A 22,626-nucleotide genomic window follows, 5' to 3' on the forward strand; every position below is an offset into this window, starting at 1 on the left:
AAAAAGTGTTTACATGACTTGCATGTTCTTTTGGCTCTGGTACAACAAAGCCTGATCTAAGCTGTCCCTTTTCCTGACTTTGTCCCATTTGACCTTTCTGCAGCTCTCCATTCTCTGCTCTAGAGGGCAGCAATGATCTAACTGGAGGCTGTGGGACGTTATATAAGCAGAGCTGCTACTGTATAATGAAGTACGCCAATGATAACTCAGCCCTTTTTGCAAGTGGATTCACTTGTGCACACTCCATTTCCATAAAAAAAAAAAAGCACCAGACTTTGCAGCTTCGAAGCCTTTTCTTCCGATTATGCTAAACGTACCGTTTTGTCGTAGATGCTCCGTCAGAAATAAGACGAAGCTTGACAGACACATTTGGGGAAAATGAAATGCAATGTATTTCCTTTTCTTTCTTTACAGATGTACATAACATACAAGAAACTACTCACAAGCCAGCCAATAATAATAATAATAAAAAACAACGATAATACACAAAAGATTAGGTAGAAAATCTGTAAACCACACATTTTTGCCTTCGTGGCTGTTGAGGGTATCTAGGTGAGAGGAATACATTAAACCAGCTAAGCATTTTGTCTTGGAAAAGAGCCATTTTTTGGAGGGGTGGGTGGCATGAGTAATTGGGTTACCACTGTGTACAGAAAACCCATCATGAAAGTAACAGGCTTATGTGTTACTTTGTTATGAGGAGAGGAAGGAGAAGAGGGCCTACGTGCTTTTGTAGAGTAGTTTATTGCAAAATAATCTCCAGCGATTCACCCTGATTGCCTTTCCAAAATGAAACATTATATTGGGATCATGAGCCAGCTCAGATATTCACAATGTTTTGAATAAATAATCATCATAGTGCTCTTTTTACCCCCTTCAAGTTGCCTCTGTTTGTCATGTGTGCACAGGCTGCTTATAGTTTACACTGGTGACATTCAGTGAGAGATCGTCCCCCGTGCCATCCGCAGCAAAACACCCAGGATAATTGTCCACAGAGGCATCCAGGGTGGGAGAGGGCGGGGTGGACAGCCGGGAGCGTTGGACATGCCCTCCGCCCCTGAGGCTCCTCCACTCCTTGATCCACTCGTCTCTTGTGGAAGGCTCCATCCGGTCCAGCTGCCTAGCTTGTAGGATCGGGGAGGGGGCGATAGAGTTCTTCAGCACGTGAAACACGTACCTGGGGGAGAGAGTGTGGTGGTGAGAAAGTAGGCCAGTGAAAAATATGCGGCCCTTTGATGTAAATCAGAGCATTCCCTCTAAATATCAGCTCTTTTAGACGCATCAGCAACCGAGAGGAAGACTGAGCCATGGTGCAGTCGCTCCTGACCTTCACAACTAACGTTATTTAATTACAAATTAGCCCAGAATATATATATATATATATATGAAACAACTTCACAGTTCATAGCAGTTAATGATTTCCACCAGTGTAATTTATAGAAAATTTAATTACGAGGTAGACTAGAATGAATCTCTGACAGTCTTTGAGCAATATCTACATGGGCTCCCTCATCAGAGGTTATTTTTAGATGCTAAGAGAGAGGGTAACGTTCGAGGAAAAGTAACATCATCTGATGCCTTTAATCACCTCGGGACTGCTCACATTCCTTGCTGGTAACCACTGCAGTAATCCACCTCAAATAAAGACTATGTGATGAACAATAAATAAACAGAATAGAAAACTACGTACAAAAAAATCCTCCGGCGGTGCATTTTAAAGACTATTCTGCACATGTTTTGATGCTGATTCATTGTTAATTAGTCAAAAAATGACTCAAATATTCGTTTCTTGGTTTCATCATTTTGTAGTGTTGTAAAGGGAATATTTTTTGATTTTGGAGAGCTCTGAAAAACCATGACCGTGTGTTTTTATTTCTGCCACATTTCAAAGTGTAAAACAGCTAACTGATTAATAATCATTCAGTATTATTAGCTGCACACACTTTGGGCTTCTCCATAGGTTGTTTTATGAATAAAAGCCGAGCCAAGCTGGTAGTTCTGGTTCTTACTTTCCCCAAAGCAGTTCAGTCATGCTGCCGAATAACATTTTTAGACATCTTCCTTCTCAGGGATTAAATGAAACCAACAGGGCTAGGTAACAGGTAATGCTACTTCTATGCTCTTCAAAGAGATGTGATCGGGGAAGGCATGCATGTCTGACAATGGAAATAAACAAAAGAGTACGTCAAAAGAAGTGATTCTTCTACAGTGACGTGAAGACATGAAAAATGTCTGTCATCCATCGGGTTGTTTGAGTGACAGACGCAGGGAGGAAAAAAACACTTATAGTACCTGGGAAGCAGAGCAACCACGGTGGAGAGGATGCAGACAAGGTAGAAGACGGGGTCGGCCAGCTGCCTCTGGAAGATCCAGTATGGGTTGGACGGAGGGTTACACGTAACGCAGGTGGCGCTGTAGATGAGCGTCACGATGAAGAACAGCGCCACACTGCCCAACATGATCAGCCAGTGGACTTTCGTCTACAGAGCAGTCACAAAAACCAGCTGTAACAATCCAGCAGGCCGGACAAATTGCAGCAAAAACAATTTCATCCACAAAACCAGTTTTCTACAACTGAACTCACCCAGGATTTGATCTCTATTGACAGATGCAGCAGGATGGTAAACAATGCAATTGTGTTTAAAGGAGTTCCAAAGGCGAACATGCCAATGTCTGAATCCTGGTAAGACTGAGGGAAAATGAAACAGGTTGTCAAACTTTATTTAGAAAGCAGATAGCAAACGTGATTATAGCCGGACTATTTAAATGTGTCTCTTACCCAATATGGAATAAAGAACACCACCAGGCTCTGATAGAAGGCATCGAGCATGGAAGCCCAGAAAGTAGAAAACCTGTATTCCTAAACAAAAGAGCACACATTTAAGTACACAAATTAATCAGATTACTCATTTTACTCAAGACACAGCAGGTACCGGTTTGATTTTCTCCCTCAGACTTACCCCTTCACCTTGTCCGGTTTTGTACAAGTCAGGGACACCCAGCAGCACCTCAGCAGAAACATCTTTGTCCATGATGCCAAACATGATGGGTGGGACGGATGTGAAGAAAAGATTGAAGAAGATCAGCAGCCAATAGTCGGTCATGGAAGTGGCAGAGAATCCGCAGAAGAACTGATACCAGAAGAGCAGGTTCACGTAGGCCTGAGAGACACATGAAACCGCGGATGATTACATTAGAAATCAATGCAGACGGTGGATTTCGACGCTAATACAGACACAGGACTCACCACATTCTTATAGAAGAAATAAATGATCATGTTTGCCAGTCGAGTGTAGCACCAGTGCCCGTGGACCAGGAGAAGTTTCTTCAGGTGTTTGAAGCGAGATATGGCAAAGTCGCTCGCCATGACGGCCTGCAGACGGCAAGAAAGAAGTCAGGATTAGTTTGAAGCTGTGAGAGCAGGAACAGAAAAAAAACACATCTGTAGCTTTAATGATTAAAAAAACAAAACAAACTCCAACCTGCATCCCCTCCTGACCGGATATCCCAATGCCGATATCAGCTGCTTGGATCATGTTCACATCATTTGCACCATCACCTGAAACCACACAGTGAATGTCAGTCCCAGGTTCAAGAACTTAACAATGCCCCTCGAGTTTTTATTTTGGAGTTTAGTGCAAGTTAAATCTACAACACACATTCTTTGCATCAAGTTAATTTAATTTCCAACACTCACTCTCTTTTAGCCTTGTGTTTGGCCTCTACTGTACCCACCCCTGGGGGAAATATCTTATTCTTTAGCTGCCAAATGCTCAACCGTGTTCAAGGGTTGTTGCTAACTGTGTCTTTGCTGAGCAGGCAGGAGGTTTAGAGCTTTTTTTAACTGCAGAAAACAGCTGCCTGATGTGGCCAAAAAAATGACACTATGGGAGCAGTGAGAATGAGCAGTGAAGTTGCAACTCACTATAAAGCTCTGCAAAGCAAGCGGAGAGCTGAGAATCACGCTATGTCAACAACCAGCTGTGCAAAAATGTATATGGACATAAACCGGCCTCTTAGGGCCGCTCAAGTGGGACACACCTGATTTGTGATTTAGAGTTTTTATACAGTTACTTTTAATCCTGACAGTGTTGTGGATAAATGCATATTGAACCAAGCAATGACTTAAATGCACAGATAAATGTGTCAAATCCAGCGTCTTCTCACCAACAGCGAGTGTCATGACCTTGAGTTTCTCCCTGACCACTTTCACCACTCCGCTCTTCTGCAAGGGTGTGACTCTACAGCAGAGCACCGAGCGGCAGCGCTTCGCCAGGTCCACAAAGCGGTCCTGCAGGTCCGCCGACAGGGCCATGGTCAGGGTGCGCCCATCGATCACCAGAGCGATGTCTGGAGTCGTGTCCACGTTGCGAGGGTCCTCGGTGTACCTCCTCACCTCTTCCAGAGCGCAGTCCAGGATGGATGTGCACATGAGCTGTAAGAAAGAACAAAAACAGGGGATTATTCTGCTAATTGTAATAATATTACTATTAACAGATAATCATTTCCATCATTGGTTTGTTGCAGCCTCTCAGAGGTGAAAACATTCTGCTTTCCTTTGTCTGACATGATAGTGAGAAGCTGGTTAGACAAAGTAAACATCCTAAACATGGCTTTTGGAAACAGTTGATTGGGGTTTTTCACAGACTAACTAACAATTAATTGAATGAACCAAAAACGATCAAGAGTTTAATTAATTACGAGTGAAAATAGCAAGTTAACAAAATGGTAATAAATAGAAGTAACACTCAGGGACTATTCTTCTGGAGAAGGGTACAGATTACAGTGTCTGCCGGTAAAAGAAACACCTTACGCTGCCGGTGAGTCATGTACATGATGTCTGATCAGTTACCAGGCTCTGGTCCCGTCAGACTCATCACTGTTGTGTGTAAATAAGTCCAGACTCTCCGCCAAAAAGAAACTGACACGACGTAGAAAAGGCTGCGTTCTATTTTTATTCCATCTATCGAATAGCTGGCTAAATTTCATTTGGCTTGGTAGGCTGATGGCTGTGGGAGCTCATCTCTCAGGTGGTCATTGAGTTACGGTTGTAAAATATAGTTGATTACCATTATGGCTCCGTCCTGGATTATGAGAGGAAGGGTATTTCCTCTGAGGGTGGAATTTTAGACTGGTAATTAGATATGAAAGCAATAGTTATTGTGTTGGGGGTATCACACTCCATTCATCATCAGTGACTAGTCCATCTAAAGGGAGCGCAGCAGCCGCCCGTTTCAGAAACTTCCACATGTATCTGACTTAGAGCCGACAGGTCATTTTGGTCTATTTGAGGCCGGGGATGATTAGACATGGCCAGGTTGTTATGAAGGGTTCATTCCTGTGCTACCAGATCTTTAATGACCTCAGAGAAGCAAGGCCCTCACCTGACACCTTATCTTCCTCAGATGGATAGTGAGGGTTTGACCTTTAGCTGAAATGTAAAAGTGGTCAAAGAGGTTCGGCCATTTAAATTGGAGGGAGACAACCTCACGAGGGAAACCGGCCGAACTTACTACTTGGAAAACACACAACTTCTCCTAAATGACCATTAAAAAAAGTTAGTGCTGCCCTCTGGAACAAGCGGTGCGGTGTGTGATATATTAATTATATCTCGCCTTAATCTGTTTAAAAAGGCCTACGCGCGATAAAGGTTTTTGATGCTTGTTAGCTACTACTACCCCATGTCTTTGCTATTATTTAAATCAAATTAAATAAATTAAATTCCTAGAAAAGTTGCTCAAATATTCAGATACATATTTGATGAGCCCAGTAAATTGTTTTTCAAAAGCTAAATCGGACCTCAACTTCGCAAGTTGCAGCCTCGAAGATCTCTTTTACTTGGTAGTAAATGGCAATTGAAGACATGTTTTTTAAACATCACTTCACACGTATCCAAACCGTGTTGCCTGTGTGGCGTTGTCAGTCACGTGAATGTTAGCGTGACTTCCTGAAATCTGTCAGAAAGGAGGATGCTGGATGATGGAAAATGTGTCGCCAGCTGTTCACAGTTTGCGTTCTTGCACAGGAATGTTTTCACACACACCCAGTCCTAAATACGGTGAATGCAAATACTTGCAATAATAATACATCTTGTCAGGTCAGGTCTATTTTGCTTTGTCATTTCAGCCCCTTGCCAAGGCTACATGGCATCCACAAGCCTATATAACCGTCCGTTGTTTTATATCCCTTTACAGAGATGATGTTTTACTTTATTTTGAAAAATTATAAAAAACAAATCTACTTTTTTTTTTTTTTTTGAACAGTTTGACGAGGTGTTTAAAAAGATGGTTTGATGTTATCATAGGACTTAGTAAGAGTAAAACAGCAAATCTTCACTGAGGAAGAAAGCGTCCTCCTCCTCCTCCTCACCTTGTCTTTGCAGCTCATGTTAATCACCAGGTCTTCATCTTCCAGAAGCCTGCAGGCATAGCCAATGTTGACAGCCGTCTCCGGCTTGTCACCAGTCAGCACCCACACCTGGATGCCTGCCTCCCGCAGAGCCAGGATGGTGTCTGGGACGTTCTCCTGCAGACGGTCCTCGATGCCTGTCGCCCCTGCAGGATGACATAAATCCAAAGCCGGTTATCATCCATGCACAGATCTTATATCACACATACACATGATGTATGTTCTCCAAGTGTCGTGAATGATGTACGTTGGGTTGATGTATGTTACCTAGCAGGGAGAGGCCCGTCTCTAGCTGCACAGCAGTCTCCATGAGGAGCTCCTCTCTGTTGTCTATAGCAGCCAGAGCTCTTTGCCTGTCCTCTAACCAGCTTGCATAAGCTTTTTCACTCACGACCTGCAACACACAGAGAAAAAAGAATAAACAAGGGATTTTTTTTTTTTTCAAATAAGTGAACGATGCTGGTAAATATAACTATATTTGATTTTATACCTTCTTTGCAATGCACAGTGTGCGGAGCCCCTCCTTAGCATAGTAGTCAATGTGATGCTGAGTATCAGTTGCTATTTTCTTCTTAATGCCACTGAGGTGTTCTGGAAATAATGTAATACAGATATATTTATATAGTTTTATTCTGAATTAAGAGACGACTCAGATGACCTCAGAAGTGAACGATGAATGTAAGTAATTTAATAAATACTACTTTCATCAACACACACCTGCGTATGGTGTACCAAGTAGCTCCATGATAGCGTAGTCTGCACCTTTAGTGTACAGCACAAACTCTTTTGTAAGTGGATGTCGCACCAAAACAGACATTCTTTTCCTGCTGGAGTCAAAGGCCAAGGTGTCCAGCACCTCAAACACCAGGTCCTCCCCAGACGGGAGCCTGACCGTCACGCTGTCAGGGGTGCGGGCCAGCAGAGTGAAGCCATATGCCTTGGCCGCGTACACCAGGGCGGCCTCGTCTGGACTCTCCGCCTCGTAGCTCAGATTATCCAAGGGGGCTGCAGGCTTGTCGCTCTGGGAATGAGCGTAGAGAGAACATGCCTGGAGCCCATTGGTGTCCACGATGTTCTCCATTATTATAGAGGGATGAAAATGGTCCTCTGTGGCCGAGTCCTCTGAGAGTGTTCGTCTTTTATTGGACTTGTCTGTGCATGAGGTAAGACGGTTGTATAAAGATCCAGCATTTTTCACCAGGCTGGACAAGGTATCCAGTGGATTATTTGTCTGGCCGAAGTGCCAAGACCCACTCCCCTGAAGAAAAGTCGAATAAAGAAAGCAAGAATTAAATATGTTATTAGGATGATATCTTGCCACATTACACATATGGGCATAGACCAGTTTCCTTAGTAACAATATACAGTAGTTCCACTTGTTGTTTTGTGCATTTATCTTTAATCACAAACTCTAGGGAGATAAAACACATATAGAGTTCTCCCATCTGCTAGATCTCAAAACAGCACAGTTGGGAGCAGCAAATTCTCTAAATAATGAATCCTTACATCATTGCTTCTGCAAGCCTCTCTTAATTATGTGGCAAACTAAGTGAAGACTCACAACGTTTACAACTGGGACTTTTAAAGACAAAAGAAAATTAGTACTGATTTAAGCTAACAGTTCAAATTAAACTTCGCCGTAATGTTTTTCTTCATTAGAAGTTTGCAGATGGTGGAAAAAAAAAATAAAATAAAAATAAGATAGGACAAATCTTTCATCCATCTTTCCCATCCTGACAGTGCCCTCCATCTCTTCTTCCTATCCACAGTCGCAGTACCAAAGGAGTGCTTACCCTCTGTCTCCGATCTGTTGCCGTGGAAACCACCACTGTGTTGCAAATGGCTAGAGCCACAAAAAAGTCCAGGTAAGGATCCGTCTTCAGGCTGCTGCTGTTGCTCTCTGCCCTGCTAATCTGCTGAAGCAGCTTCCTGTCTGGAATCACCTCAGTTTCCTGTTGGAGAAGAAGTTAATCAGTTTTTTAATTAAAACGCTCGCTGTTGACAAACCGCTTCTAGTTTTATTTTCAGCTTTCACCGACTTGACTAAGAGGGGACTTGGAGAAAGTTTGGGGCCTGTTAAACTTTTCACCCAGCTTTGATTGTCTGTGTTTAAGGAAAGATTACAGGAAGGACAGAAGGAAGGGAGGAAGTGTTCATTCATACGAGCATTCTGGTCCGTTAGAGACGCAGCGTGAGGGATGCTAAAGATGGACCCTGTGCTCTGTGCTGGAATAAACGCAAGACCTTTTTCTGTCTCAGCCTGTTTCTCCAGACCTCTGCTCTCTGCCCCGTGGACAAAAATAGGCACAGAGCTACTGTACTGTATATCAAGATGCCGATGACTAATCTATAGTGCACGTTTACAGTTTGTGGGGCATACGTGGTCTGTGCCAAATGGCGCTCAGCGTGACCATATGTCCCGTCACAGACACAGGGGCAATTCTGAGCCAAAATGGATGTGCTCATCACTGACACCTAGCAGCTTGGCCATCTGCAGCGGGGACTGGGACCATGAGGCCTTTTGACACTAGGATGGGTCAGATTTGGGTAAACAAATGTCAGTTTCAAGTCTTCTAAGGATGGATTTGGATGTGAACTATGTCTTGGGTAAGAAAGTCCTTATGAAATATCCTTTGAAACGGATCAAACTGTATTTTAAATCTTAAAAAAAGTGGCAGTTACTCAATAATTGAACAACATTTCAAGGAGAACCCATACCCATAATTCACCACAAACATGCACTGTCATTTTCCTCAGTCATGATTATTATATGAAGACAAAAAAAGCCCCCTTCCTAAATTAAATAGCTGTCTTATTTTATTTATTTGACTGAGCGATTAGCATACCAGCGGACTGCTGAAGGCCACATTGCTCTGGGCATTTCCTGCGACCTTGCTCTTGCGTCGGCTTCCACGGCGTTGTTGTAAGTCTTCAGGCTTGATATCCTCTGCATCCAGGGACCAACTTGTCGGTAGAGGTAGGGGACGCTGGTTGAATAGAATGTCCTCCTCTGACTCTGGTTCATCAAGGACAGCTAAGCGGACGGCTGCCAAGCCAAAAAGACAGTATTGGTGTATAAAACATGCACCAGGACTGGTTCAAGCGCTGAGTCCTTAACCTCAACAAGAGTGGTTAAGAGTTTAAAGCCACACTCTGGTGGACAGAATTAATCTCTTGAGGTGAGACAAAATAAATGAAGGAAGAACCTGGAACTCAAACATGAAACAAAAATAGCAACAAAACAGATCAGTTTAAATGTGGAATCAAAAACATACCGTATGTATCCGATCTGCAATCAACACAATGTACAAATGAAAAAAAGGATAGCAGTTTGGCTCTTCTTCATGTATCTTTAAACATATTTTGACTGATGAAATGTTTTTTTGTGTGACGGAAGTGTTGCTCTAATTATGATACAGCATTAATATAAATGATTTCACGTGTAGAGTCAACCAGGAAGCACGTGCCAGATCAGAAAAACAGATCAGGGTACAAACCATAATATAATCAATGTTCAATGACATCTGAAGATAAAATAATATTTATGGCACACGTGAGCTGGCAATATGATTTAAGTGACTCCCGGCCAAGTGTTTTTGTTCTAGCATTACATTAATATCGCATACTAGTGTTATCTCGATGTGTGCTCTGTTAGCGTTACTGTAAGTGTCATGGGAAGAGTATTTTCTGTTTTGTGATCAACTGAAATATTGATATTGTGCCAACGCAGAAGTGCCAAAAACTGCAGTTCTTAAAGTGACCACTGGGGAATGACTTGAAAGGTGTATCAATCCCCATGTGCGACCTTGTTAGGGTGCCCAACTTTACAACAGAAATAAACATGTTGACTGCACAATAAAATAATAAAAAAATAAATTAAATAAACATGTTTCTATAGCTAAAGGGGGGGGGGGGGGTTAGCATTTAAATCATGTCAAGGCTCAAAGTTGTTCAGAATTAAGGGCATAGCTGCACTTACCGATTACTATCTTTACCCCTAGAGCCTCTCCGCTCACGCTCCACCTCTTTACACATTTTTGAACTAGCCAGGAATTACGCCGTCTTCAAAGGGAGCTTGTGAGCTTCTGGTTATAACACGGGACGTCGTGCACACAACTTGTAAACTCTGACCTTACTGAAAATTTCCACTGTGTGAAATCCCCAAGAGGGGGCTTGTTCATACGGAGTTTACTCGTTGTTACGTCCCTCTGCACCTCCACTGACAAGTGTGCAAGTGTCTTTGGCTTGTGCTTAATCACCATAACCAGCCACACATGAGAAGACTGAATAAAGGGCCTTGTTGAAGAGGCCTAGGAGGAATCACTTTTCAGCTGCAGGAGCTCACTATGTCTTTTTGTAACTCTGTCATGTGTCTCCACATTATGTTGCGCCTCTCGAGCCCGGTCGAAACATCGCTAATGTGGTAAATGGTTAAGCCATCGGAAAGATGGTGACGAGCTTCAAAACCTCTCTTCAGATGGGTGATGTCACGGAGAGTTTGCCCATCTTTGTATATGGTTGACGGTGTTAGGTGATGAATAAAAATAATAATAAAAGTAAGAATTCATTCATTCACTGTCACTGGTCGAGACTTATTAATATTTAACTAATGAATCATTAATAGCTTTGTGCTGCCGAGTGGCTTTGAAACAAGAACAGTTCATTAGCAAAGTGGTCAGTATGTCATGACAGATTAGGCTGTAACTAATTCTGGTTGTAATCATTAACTTATTTATTATCAGGATGTTCTTGATTTGTTCCTTAGGAGCTCCACTCACAGTGTTGTGTACCATGTTGTACGCTATTCTCAAATCAGGAATCAGGATGTTTACCGTTCTCTTTGTGTGGATACTCGGTGCCCATGATGGAGCATCGGCGAAACACCATCTTGTTCTCAGTGAGGGTGCCCGTCTTGTCTGAGAAGATGTATTCAATCTGCCCCAGGTCCTCTGTGATGTTCAGAGCCTTGCACTGCATGCGGGTGTCCGTCTCCTCGTCGTACAGGTCGATGTCGTTAATGATGAAGAAGATCTGTCCAACCTTGACCAGCTCAATGGATACGTAGAGAGCGATTGGAATCAGGATCTGTAGGAAAGGAAAGGATGTAACAGCAAAAAATCAAAATAAGTCAATATGAAAACGGGAGAAGTGAGACAAAAGAGAGAAGAGGTGAGATGAAGAGAATGGGACACAAACAACAGAGAAGAAATGGTGTTGATGTAATTATAGGAGGTAACAGAAGCAAAAATGTAAAGATAAGTTCACAACATATGGGACAAAAACACAGAATGAGCAAAGAAAAAAAAAAAGAGAGAGGAGGAGATGAAAGGTAACCCACAGGGAAAACCAGAGGGAAGTAGTCCAGACAAGAGGAGAGAAGGTTCGTTTAATGACTTCAAAATGAATCTAAACAGCCTCCAAATCGTTATAAACACTCTCACTCAGACAGTCAGACTGCTTCACCTGCAGCAGGATGATCATGGTGAAGAACATGTAGAAACTGGACAGACTGGGACTGTTCGCTTGACCATCGTCAAAGACCAGGTACGGGGGCACGTCAGGCAGCGCCTTCAGCCATATGTAGTGACCTGCATGTATGAGGACAGCGGGATTAATCACACTGACTGCGGAGCAGGGAGGAAAGCTATTTTTGGCACCACACCTTCCCCTGTCTCCTCCCTTTCCTCTTGGTATGTTTTTAGGCCCGTGGCCAAAGTGAATCCTCTCTTTTTTTGGCAACGTAATGCCCCCTCATAAATGTAAATGCATTAATCATGAATCAGTGTGTGCAGTGAGTTTATAGTTCAGCGTTGTAGCTCATTACTGACCCACAGATCCGACGAGACACATGGCGAAGAGGAGAATGACGCAGAAGAAGACGTCTATGTTCAGCTTCCGCTCTAGTTTGCTGCGCTTGTATCTCGGCCCCTTGTTGTTGAGCATGGACTTGGTTTCGTGGCCTTAAGAGGTTGGACAAGAAGGAGGTTGATTCAGGCACTCTGTCAGTAAACTTCCCCAGGAAATCAATATCATATCTTAAAACACGTGCTCACTCTGTGTCAGTTCATGCTAGGACACAAAAATAACTGCTTGAAGCAACCACTGAGGAAACTGAGGTCATATACTTTGGCATATTTTCCAGAAATTTGAAGTTTTATTGTGGCATTAGGAGGCTTTTTTCACTTTTTATAATACACATAGATGCAAATGATGTTAACCAGTCCCCACCAGGGTATAACTCAACATCTACTTGATTCAGCAGAAGAATCATTATCGTTCATGATCAAATTCGTGGAAAACTAAAGACAATTTAATGAGTCTCGACTGTACTTTGTGTATATTGTTAATTGAAACTAAACTAGAATGAACAATAGGGACATAAACATTACACCTGCTAAGAATCACTATCGTCATTGTGAGCATCGAGCTCAGAGCACTGCTGGGTCATGAGTACGGCCCCACAAAACAGCTTGCGTGACTGTAGACTAAGTTGTTGGGAAAACTAATAAATAGGTCAGTAAATAAAATGCAGTTGTGCAGAACATGTTATATTATGTGATTTGGTTGGCGGTGAGGGAAAAGTGTCCACTCGTGGCCTCAATAATTCAAAAGACTTGGCTCCGAGACAAAAACTAAATGTAAAAGTTCAAGGTTGAGGCAGCGAAGCAGCTGAGACCATACCTGCATATACCACAAAGCCGACAGCATGGTCTGTGTTTCTCACTGTGCAGCCTCGCAGCAGCAGACTCTCAATTCCAGCTCCCACCTTCTCCTTATCGGGTTTCTCTCTGCAGTGGAAGAAAGTGAGGAACCACCTTTGTACTATCAGATGCTGTTAGAGATTCATTACTGCTTATATATGCCCCATTATCAATTCTCCTGCTTTATGACCATACAGCTGAACAGCGCTGGCAGACCATCAGTGAGAGGTGTGGTGCCTGAGCAAATCGATTACGGTCTATTACAGCCTCCGGATGCATCAGAAAGTCTAGCACGCGCAATTAGTTTTGCTGTGAAAGGGTCGGAGAAAGTGTTCGGGGAATCCATGTGATGTGTGCATTTGATACTCACACAAAACACTTAAAATGATTCAGGTTGCTGTTGGGCTTTTCACACACCACAGTGCTGTTGAAGTTTTCCGGGTCAAATTCTGGATTCTGGCAAACGTGGAGAGACATTAGGTCATTAGAGCACAAGTGGAAACTTTTTAAATGCAACTCAAACCTGTGTTTCAAGGTGGAGAAGATTACTGCTGTACAAATGTATGCCTTTATGGCATGCAATCCAACTGGTATGTTGTTTGGACAGATTCTGTTACGTTAAAATGTGTGTTAAATTTTAGTCACAGCCAAGGAGGCGGTGGACGAGTGTGTAGGAGGACAGGAGACAGAAACCAATGATGAAAGAAAAAACTAAATCAAGAAGTAGTAGATTTAGTAACTCACCGAGTTGCAGAGCCCAGACACAACCCTCCTCTGCTTCAGATTGGTCTCTCCGTCCAGGTTGGCCGTCTCTGTGAGACACACACCATTGGGGTCTGATGTGTAAAGGAGAAGGAGGTCTGCAGGGATGATCTCATTGCAAACCACCTTCACGAAATCTCCTACCCGCACATCCTTCCAACGTCTGTCCACAAACTGTTTCTGTTTCCTGAAATCAGAGCCACCATTTAACTTATGACCATCTAGATTACTCTATATTGAGAAAAGTATTTGCTCATCTGCCTTTACACACATATGAATTTAAGTGACATCCCATTCTTAATCCATAGGGTTTAATATGACGTCGGGACACCCTTTGCTGCTATAACAGCTTCAACTCTTCTGGGAAGGTTTTCCACAAGGTTTAGGAGTGTGTTTATGGGAATTTTTGACCATTCTTCCAGAAGCACATTCGTGAGGTCGCTCTAATTCATCCCAGAGGTGTTCTGTCAAGTTGAGGTCAAGACGCTGTGCAGGCCAGTCAAGTTCTTCCACACTAAACTCTCTCATTCATGTCTTTATGGACCTTGCTTTGTGCACTGGTGCGCAGTCATGTTGGAACAGGAATGGGCCAACCCCAAACTGTTCCACAAAGTTGGGAGCACGGAATTGTATAAAATCTCTTGGTATGCCGAAGCATTCAGAGTTCCTTTCACGGGAACTAAGGGGCCAAGCCCAGCTCCTCCAAACTTTACACTTGGCACAGTGCAGTCAGACAGGTACCGTTATCCTGGCAACCGCCAAACCCAGATTCATCCATCAGATTGCCAGGTGATTCATCACTCCAGAGAACACGTCTCCACTGCTCTAGAGTCCAGTGGCGGCGTGCCTTACACCACTGTAAAACAAAAAGCAGGTGAGGGGTGATAGGAGATGAAGACATGCATCTGCTCTAGAGTCCAGAGGCGGCGTGCTTTACACCACTGCATCCGACGCTTTGAATTGCACTTGGTGATGTATGGCTTGTACGCAGCCGCTTGGCCATGGAGACCCATTCCATGAAGCTCTCTACACACTATTCTTGAGTTAATCTGAAGGCCACATGAAGTTTGGAGGTCTGTAGTGATTGACTCTCAGAAAGCTGGCGACCTCAGCATCCGCTGACCCCGCTTTGTCATTTTACGTGGCCTTCCACTTCATGGCTGAGTTGCTGTCGTTCCCATTCACTTCCACTTTGTTATAACACCACTGACAGCTGACTGTGGAATATTTAGTAGCGAGGAAATTTCACGACTGGACTCGTTGCACAGGTGGCATCCTATCACAGTACCACGCTGGAATTCACTGAGCCCCTGAGAGCGACACATTCTTTCACAAATGTTTGTAGAAGCAGTCTGCATACTTAAGTGCTTGATTTTATTCACCTGTGGTCACTGGAACTGATTGGAACACCTGAATTCAGTTATTTGGATGGCTGAGTGAATACTTTTGGTAATATAATGTATTTCTAAGACTCTGGGCAGCCTTTATATTGATTTTAGTCACATTTATTAACTGTAATATTGGCATCACAGGCACATTTTATTTCGTATTATGCAATCAAATGAGATATCGATTCCTTTGCCCACTGAAAGAAAAGAAAATCTGAGCACTGACTTCAGTTAGAGAATAAACAACAAAAGCCAACAACAACAAAAAAAAAATCAATTGGTTGTTTTTGGAGAGTGGCCCACATGTGTTTTGTGATTTTTAAGAACGAGGAAGCATGAAGTGGCACATTATGAACTGAGGCTGTTCCCAGCATCAGTGGTTTCCCACAGAGCCTGATGGTTTAAACCTGCGTGTCAGGCTGGCTAACCACCAGTGACAGAGAGTTGCAGGTATGCTGCCCTGCATGTAGGACCTGATCGGGTAGCTGCTAGTGACACCACACCTCACGCCAAACAAAGTGAGGGGACTTTGGTTGGATTTATTTATTTTTAGCATGCCTTCTTTAGATTATCACCAGGTTGCACAAATGTCATGTAAGGAAAGCTTTACAGGGAAGCCTTGTTCCGATTATGAAGGAGTCTGACAAACTCTTTTAAACGATTGAACTTATTAGCTTTTTGACAAGAGTTACTTGAAAAGGCTGACAGCATTCTCATGCTCTGAACGGTAAATTTGAAGCTACTGCCAGAAGACATTTAGATAAGTGTAGCACAATGACTAGAAACACAGGTAAGCTTGTTTCCTCAAGCCTGCCTCTGTCCAAAGGTGACATTATTCATTTGCGAAACAACAGTGAAGCCATAGTTCAGGACATAAACCTCCTATAAAAGGGAGTATTGACAGGGTTACAGTTGGTTCTTGTACAGATTAATCAAACATGTCAAACAAAGCTAATTAAACAATTAATTAGCTTTAAAACTACAGTTGGAAGATGTATGTTCCCTTATAACACATGTGTGCTATTTGCCCCTTTTTACCATCAATAAAATTAACATATTCCCCAAAATGTTGGTGTTTTATGTTATGTCTCTCAGAAACTTTAAACTTGGACTTTAAATAATATAATAATTTAAGTTAAATATCTGGATCGTCTTTGTGATAAAAGTTTTTACAGACAGTCTTAAGAGATTAACATTTTACAACGATAATGCGTTCATTTGCAATAGACATGATATGAGTCATAAGTACAACGTGTAGATGTCTTTTGACACAGTGAGGTGAGGTGTGGTGAGGTTTTACTGCTCAGTGTCGGGAAGACAATAAAGCTAGCATTGTGTTCAACAATGCAAGAACACGACTTAGCATTCCAATAATCATTATTAACAACTTGTTTGTTTCATGTTTGGCACGTCTGAGTGTAGTAGTGAACTGTGAAGATACGGAGATGAGATAGGATGGCCCTGAAGATACGCAGACATTTCACACCGCTGTGAAAACAAAAAGCAGGTGAGGGGTGACAGGAGACGAAGACATGCGTCTGTGGATGTGATGGGTTAAGTTGGTCTCATTTGGCTGCATTCCATGTGGGCTCTTACGGGAATTACAACGATGACTGACAGATTTGAGAGTCCTCATCCTCCATGCGTGCTGAAATTGGTTCTCATGTTGCTTTCAAACGGACAAACTAGCTAGCTAGCTGGACAAGAAGAAGTAGCCTAAAATTTATTCTGGAAGCTTCTTCAGGAAACATTTGTATACTTCAAAGAGATCCCAGCCAGTCGATTCTTTTCTAATCTTTACAAGCCCAAAACGAAGCTTTAGTTTCCCCCAGCCAGCGAGCCATGGGAGACCCACAATAACCCGCTCACCGCGGCTTAACTACCGCATGTGTGATTGTGCGAGGCAGCAGCGACTGGTGTCCGCTAACAGGCCTGGAGGGACACGGTTCTTCTCTGAAGTGCTTGAAATGCTGCATCTTGAGTCCACACTTGAGGCCACCTGGACCCAGTCACCGCACACACAAATACAAACACTCACTCATACATAAACACACACTGTTCTGAGTCTTCCCGACACCACTGCCGACTCTTCTTTGGAAATTTGAAAGCAAGCAGCTGCTGGAAAATGACAAACCCTTCCAGAGGTTGAGCATTCATCATCACAGAGAAGGAGTTTCACATCATATCCACAGGAAATCCACCTCCCCTCATCCTCGTCCCACTGTACTCCAAAATCACAGCGGCAAAAGAGTTGGGGATGACAGTGTTTACCCTCCTTTGTGAATTATTTATTTTTCACCAGTTGTTCAAAAATAGATAACCGCTAACCTTACCGTCTTCGCTGACGCAATACCCAGATGAGGATTTCATCAAATGTGAACAATGTGGTGGCGAGAGATATTGTTGTTAGGCTCTTCAAAAGAGAAATAATCTCCCACACACACTTTCTCTTTCTAAGTCAAAAATTCCCACGGGGTGCTGCAACGCAGAGGAGGTAAAACACACACACACAGCACAATCACACAGATCTACACACTCACACAGCAGGACGATAAGATTCACAAACACAGATGTGGAGGTGCCTGTAACCATGAGAGCTTCCACTTGCCCCATCACGCATGAACAGCACGACACGCCGCATCTGTGTTCAGCACATTATTGTTTTCTAGTTAATTACCTGCTGTAGATGGAACATAGCGTGTTGTTAAGCGTCTTGTCCGACTGGTACCTCCTGAAGTCTTCCCACGCGTCCTTCAGGGCCGTCAGAGCCAAGATGATACAGATGGGGATGACCGCTACACCGGGCTCGAAGGCGTTCACCACAGGGAAAAAGTTCAAAATTGCCAGGCCCACAAAGTAAAGATTAGCCACGCGGTGAAACTGTTCAAAAAGGTTCATAGGGAGAAAAAAGAGCAGGGTGTATTTGGTGGTTTTGACGGCATTTGATGGAAAGTAGCGGTTAGGTTGCTTGCTCTTCTCCAGTCCCTCATAAGGCAGATTGGAAACTAAGTGTCGGAGCTCAGACTCCCGTGCCCTCTGACCTCGCAGACCATCCCTTATCAGGGCCAGAGGGCTCCTCCACGGCATGGCTGACCGTCCGTTTTCCTTTTCCTCTTCTCACCAAATATTTATTCCCATCCTTTCAAAGCTTTCCTTTAAGACACTCTCCTGAGGAACCATTCTCTCCGTCTGTGATTTCTTTGTTTGATGCCTGTGTCACAACAAGTGGCAGCACACCTTGTCGTCAGTAGAGTCCGCCCCTTGCGTTGACAGGTGTGTTTGCATTCCTTGCACTGAAGCTGTTAGGGGAAGCATGTCAGACAGCTACGCTCAGAAATGTATATGTGTAATGAGTAATGAGTGTCCCGGTTAGTCTGGTGATTTGGACTTTGAAGCCAATAATAATAATACGGTCTGAAATGGTCCTTTGCTTTTCAGATGCAGTGAGGCAGTGATACTTGTTTAGTAGTTTTAAGTGTTGCTAACAGGTGCTCACAAACGGATGTTGAAATTTCAGAGACAAATAATCTAATCTAATCACAGTAAATAATCTACTGTGACACATACGAGTCAAAGATATGTTTCCACATACATGGAGACAATTTACACACCAGAATGCAGGTCACAGTGTTTAAAGAGATCTGATTTATTGTTCTTAGTTAAGACCAACCAAAATAAACAGTGAGCCTCCTTATGGGTGCAAGTGCAGAAATTTGACAGGTAGGCAGGGGCGGTTTCTTGTCACATTAGGAGAACATCTTCGGATTTGCACGTTGAGTCATGAAAGTGAGTTAAGATCATATTGTTTGTGAGGTGTTTTTTACATGCATGCATGTGAGAATGTTTTGTTTGATGGACTGCAACAAAGCAGCATCTTGCACAGATGGCATGCATGTAGGATGCTTTCCACTTCCTCATGTTGACATATGTTGTCTTTTCCAAAGCAGGCTGCCAAACCTGTTTAAAGAGGCCTGATTTGCACCTTGCCATGTTCGAATCTTAACACATATTTGCAGAATCTGCCCTGATACTATCTTGTTATTCAAACATGTGAAGGAACATGTGAACCGTTGGACGTTTATCTTCATTTCTTAATGATGCGTCACGCTGCTGATATATCACCCAATCGAATATTTGAATCATTTCCTGTTTTGTATCTGAACAGATGACACAATCACGTCCAGCTCGCCGTGGTGTTTTTATCCACCAAAATGTGTGCGCGTCAAGGTGGCCTCAAGCGTGACGCGAGTGTGGCAGACTCTCACCTGTCCCAGTCAGCTCTGGCTGGCTTTGGCTCGGCTTGGCTGGCAGGCCGACTTCACAGTGGCGCAGCTGTGAGTTCACAGAACACACAAAAACTAAAAAAATGGAAAAAAAAAAACACACTCTTGGAACCATAACACACACATGCGCACGACTCCACAGAGCAGAGGTCTGTGCATTGCTAATTACGCCAGTGACATGGAAACACTACAAAGTAGAAAGCATCTGCCTCTCCCCCACTTTGTCAACACTAATGCCCCTTTTGAAAAGAGAAAAAGAGAACGAGAGCGAGAGACAGAAAGAGAGAGAGAGGGAGAGAGAGAGAGAGAGAGGGCCAATTTAGCACAAACCATCTGTCTACTGTAGTGAGATAATACATCTGTTATACTGAGGGGCGACAGCGGTGTAGAGCTGATTTTTACCAATGCATGAAGGAACCCAGAACAAGGTTACATGTCACGTTACATCAGTTTTTACACCAATTTGCCTTTTTAGGTAGTTTTGCACTTAGAGTCTTTACTCCCAGAAGCATCACACACGACACACACAAACCCACATACACACAGAGCACGGTTGCGCCGCTTCTGTTTTCTCAAGCTCAAGCTGTAAAACACTCCGAAACGATCAGTCTCCCTCAGTTAAAACGCTTGCTGCTGCAAGCTTTTATTTGATGTATATGAGCAGTGTGACTAACTCTAAATGCCCTGCTTTCATACTTTATTTCTAATTCATTGTGTTAATCAGATATTTCCTCACTTGGTCTCTCATTGTGTGCCTCTGGTCCCCGAAGTTCAAAATTAAACATTAGCTGCACATTAGTCCCAGCAAGAACAAAATCCCTTTTTAAATATTAAATATTCAGTGTTTTGCGGCATCAAATATTCACTAGCATCCATTTAAGTGGTCAGGTCAGGAAGCGAGTGCAGCGCAGAGTGCAGTCGGTTTGCTGAGTGAGGAAAAGATGCAGTTAGAGGTCGAGGCATGGATGGAAGGATGCATGGATGGGTCTTTCTCTTTCCTGCCCTTTATTTTCTTTCTCTTCCGTTTTTTTTTTTTCTTTTTTTGTAGCAGGCGCTCTGGCCCCTGCAGCCAGAGGGCCACAGTTGAGTCCACAGAGTGCCTCCATATCTACGGCTCTCTGCGTTAATGTCCCCCGAGGCCGGGGTTGAGCTCAGCCCTGCTCAAACCACGGACGAGCCCATCGCAGTCAGCGCAGACCACCACCGCCGCGGCCTCTCGCTCCAACTCCTCTGCCTCGCCATCCATTATGCAGCCAATAGTCCCCAGCTGCAGCGCTCGCATCTCTCAGCTCACCCCTTCATTTGCTTCTCTCGCTTGCCCACTCATTCCCTGTGTCGGCTTTAGTTGTTCACTCGCTCATTCAGACACTCAATCAGCCGTGAGCCCGACAGTCAGCAATCAGCCTCGCATTCATGCAAGGACACATAAAACTGGCACCCATGTTCTCCATTATTGAAGTGATAGACTGAATTAAGTTTTAATTGAATTTAGATACATCTTCATAATTGCTGACAATCATTACACAAGATATTTACAGTCATTATGAAATATTACAATTGGAATTTACAGAAACTTTGTACAAAATATGCCTGACTTCAATGCCTGGATAGTGGGGTCCTTGTTAAGTCGTTTCTGGAGAGCAAAACATTGACCCAAAAGTCACTGGTGTCTGGAAGTGCTTTAGTTTCAGCAAGTAGATGCTTTTAGAGTCCATTAAAAAGAAAGTAAAGAGAGAAAAGTCCCAAAAGTACAGAGTCAGCAAAGTTGTGAATCGTGTTTTCTTTTTTCCGCGGTTAAATTGCTCTTTTCTTTTTTCTTTTTCTTTTTTTTTTTTTGACTGAATGGTACGTTTGATCTGTAATTCAACTGCAAAAACAACAACAAAGACCCATTTAAATAGAATAAATCCATAATATTTACACGATAATGTGAGTATTGATTTATAAAAATGAATTATCTCTTTTTCTTTGAACATGATTTATGTTTATCTACAGTTTTTTCTTTTTTTTTTTTCAAAACAGAAACCTAATCACAATGGAACGCATCATACTTCTATCATTCAATTTCTACTGATTATGATGATTGTGGATTGCCATATTTATGCAGCAACTCTGATTGCAATGAAACTCAGCTCATCAGAAAAGTTCTTACACCAGCTTAAAGTCGTGTTAAAGCCATTCTCCGCCTCTGAAGCTCCTCGTGTGATGGCAGAAGGTACGGAGTCAAATGTTCTCTTTAAAGAAAAAATGAAAAATACACGTGGTGAAATGGACTTGATTCTGTCAGCACAGCAAAAGCGAAACATAAACTCGGCCAAAGCGTCAGTGTCCACAGTTCTGCTCTTTTTCCAGATAATTTTGTGACCTTTAACAAACTGAGGATTTTTTTATTTTTTTAATTTTTTTTCATTTTCTGTTCAGCGTTGGCACCATTAGAGCCCAGCGAGGATGTCCAGAGAAGAGAGCGCCTCCTGCTGTCCACCGGTTGTCATCCAGCGTTTCTCCGACCGTCCGCCCAGGTGGGCCGTGCAAAGCCACAGCTGCGATCTTGAACTGACAGAATAACCTCTACTAGTAAAACTAAAATGCTTTGCGCTCCATCGTCATTATGACTGAGATGCAAATGAAATCAAACATAAGCATGCTTTTAAAGGATGTTTTTGATATACAGTAATTATAGGAAAATAGACTATCAAGGATGACTCCTTTAAAATCATTTTATAAAGCTTTCCTGGATGCAGACAGCTCGGCTACGAAGTAAATAGATACTAAACAAAAGAAATCCTTAAAGTATATGCAAACACAAGCATAAATATTTGATCCACAGAGAGTAAGCTACGAATGACAAATATTAGTGATATATTGAAATTCTGGAACAGGCACCATTTCTGTCTTTTTAAAACTCACTCTTCTTCTTCTTTGAGCGCTTGTCAGACGTTTTAAGGTGTTTCCCAAATCCTAAAAGAGTCACTGCTGACTGTAGTGTTGGGTGCTGCTGCAGTCCATCTAAAAAGTCTTTGCATTCTCCTTACTTTTTCTAAAACGAACCAGCTAAAAAGTCGGTGCACTGTTCATCTCTCATTC

At 42.9% G+C, this 22,626-nt stretch overlaps 1 protein-coding gene across 1 annotated transcript; it reads right to left on the bottom strand.

The window, feature by feature from the left end:
• Positions 1-42: 42 nt before the first annotated feature.
• atp10b (ATPase phospholipid transporting 10B) lies at positions 43-19,283 on the bottom strand. The gene is made up of 21 exons (XM_084550405.1): positions 17,937-19,283; positions 13,854-14,058; positions 13,480-13,565; positions 13,090-13,196; positions 12,237-12,368; positions 11,872-11,996; positions 11,241-11,493; positions 9,255-9,454; positions 8,202-8,360; positions 7,126-7,666; positions 6,899-6,999; positions 6,676-6,802; positions 6,370-6,554; positions 4,168-4,435; positions 3,483-3,559; positions 3,248-3,373; positions 2,961-3,161; positions 2,780-2,860; positions 2,585-2,689; positions 2,293-2,480; positions 43-1,177 (listed from the first exon to the last, which is right to left on the bottom strand). Exons 1-21 carry the CDS (start codon positions 18,344-18,346, stop codon positions 895-897), a joined length of 3,960 nt encoding a protein of 1,319 aa, XP_084406531.1. The 5' UTR covers positions 18,347-19,283; the 3' UTR covers positions 43-894.
• Between the last annotated feature and the right edge of the window lie 3,343 nt (positions 19,284-22,626).

The sequence above is a fragment of the Chelon labrosus genome (assembly GCF_963514085.1).
Source record: "Chelon labrosus genome assembly, chromosome: 8".
NCBI lineage: Eukaryota > Metazoa > Chordata > Actinopteri > Mugiliformes > Mugilidae > Chelon > Chelon labrosus.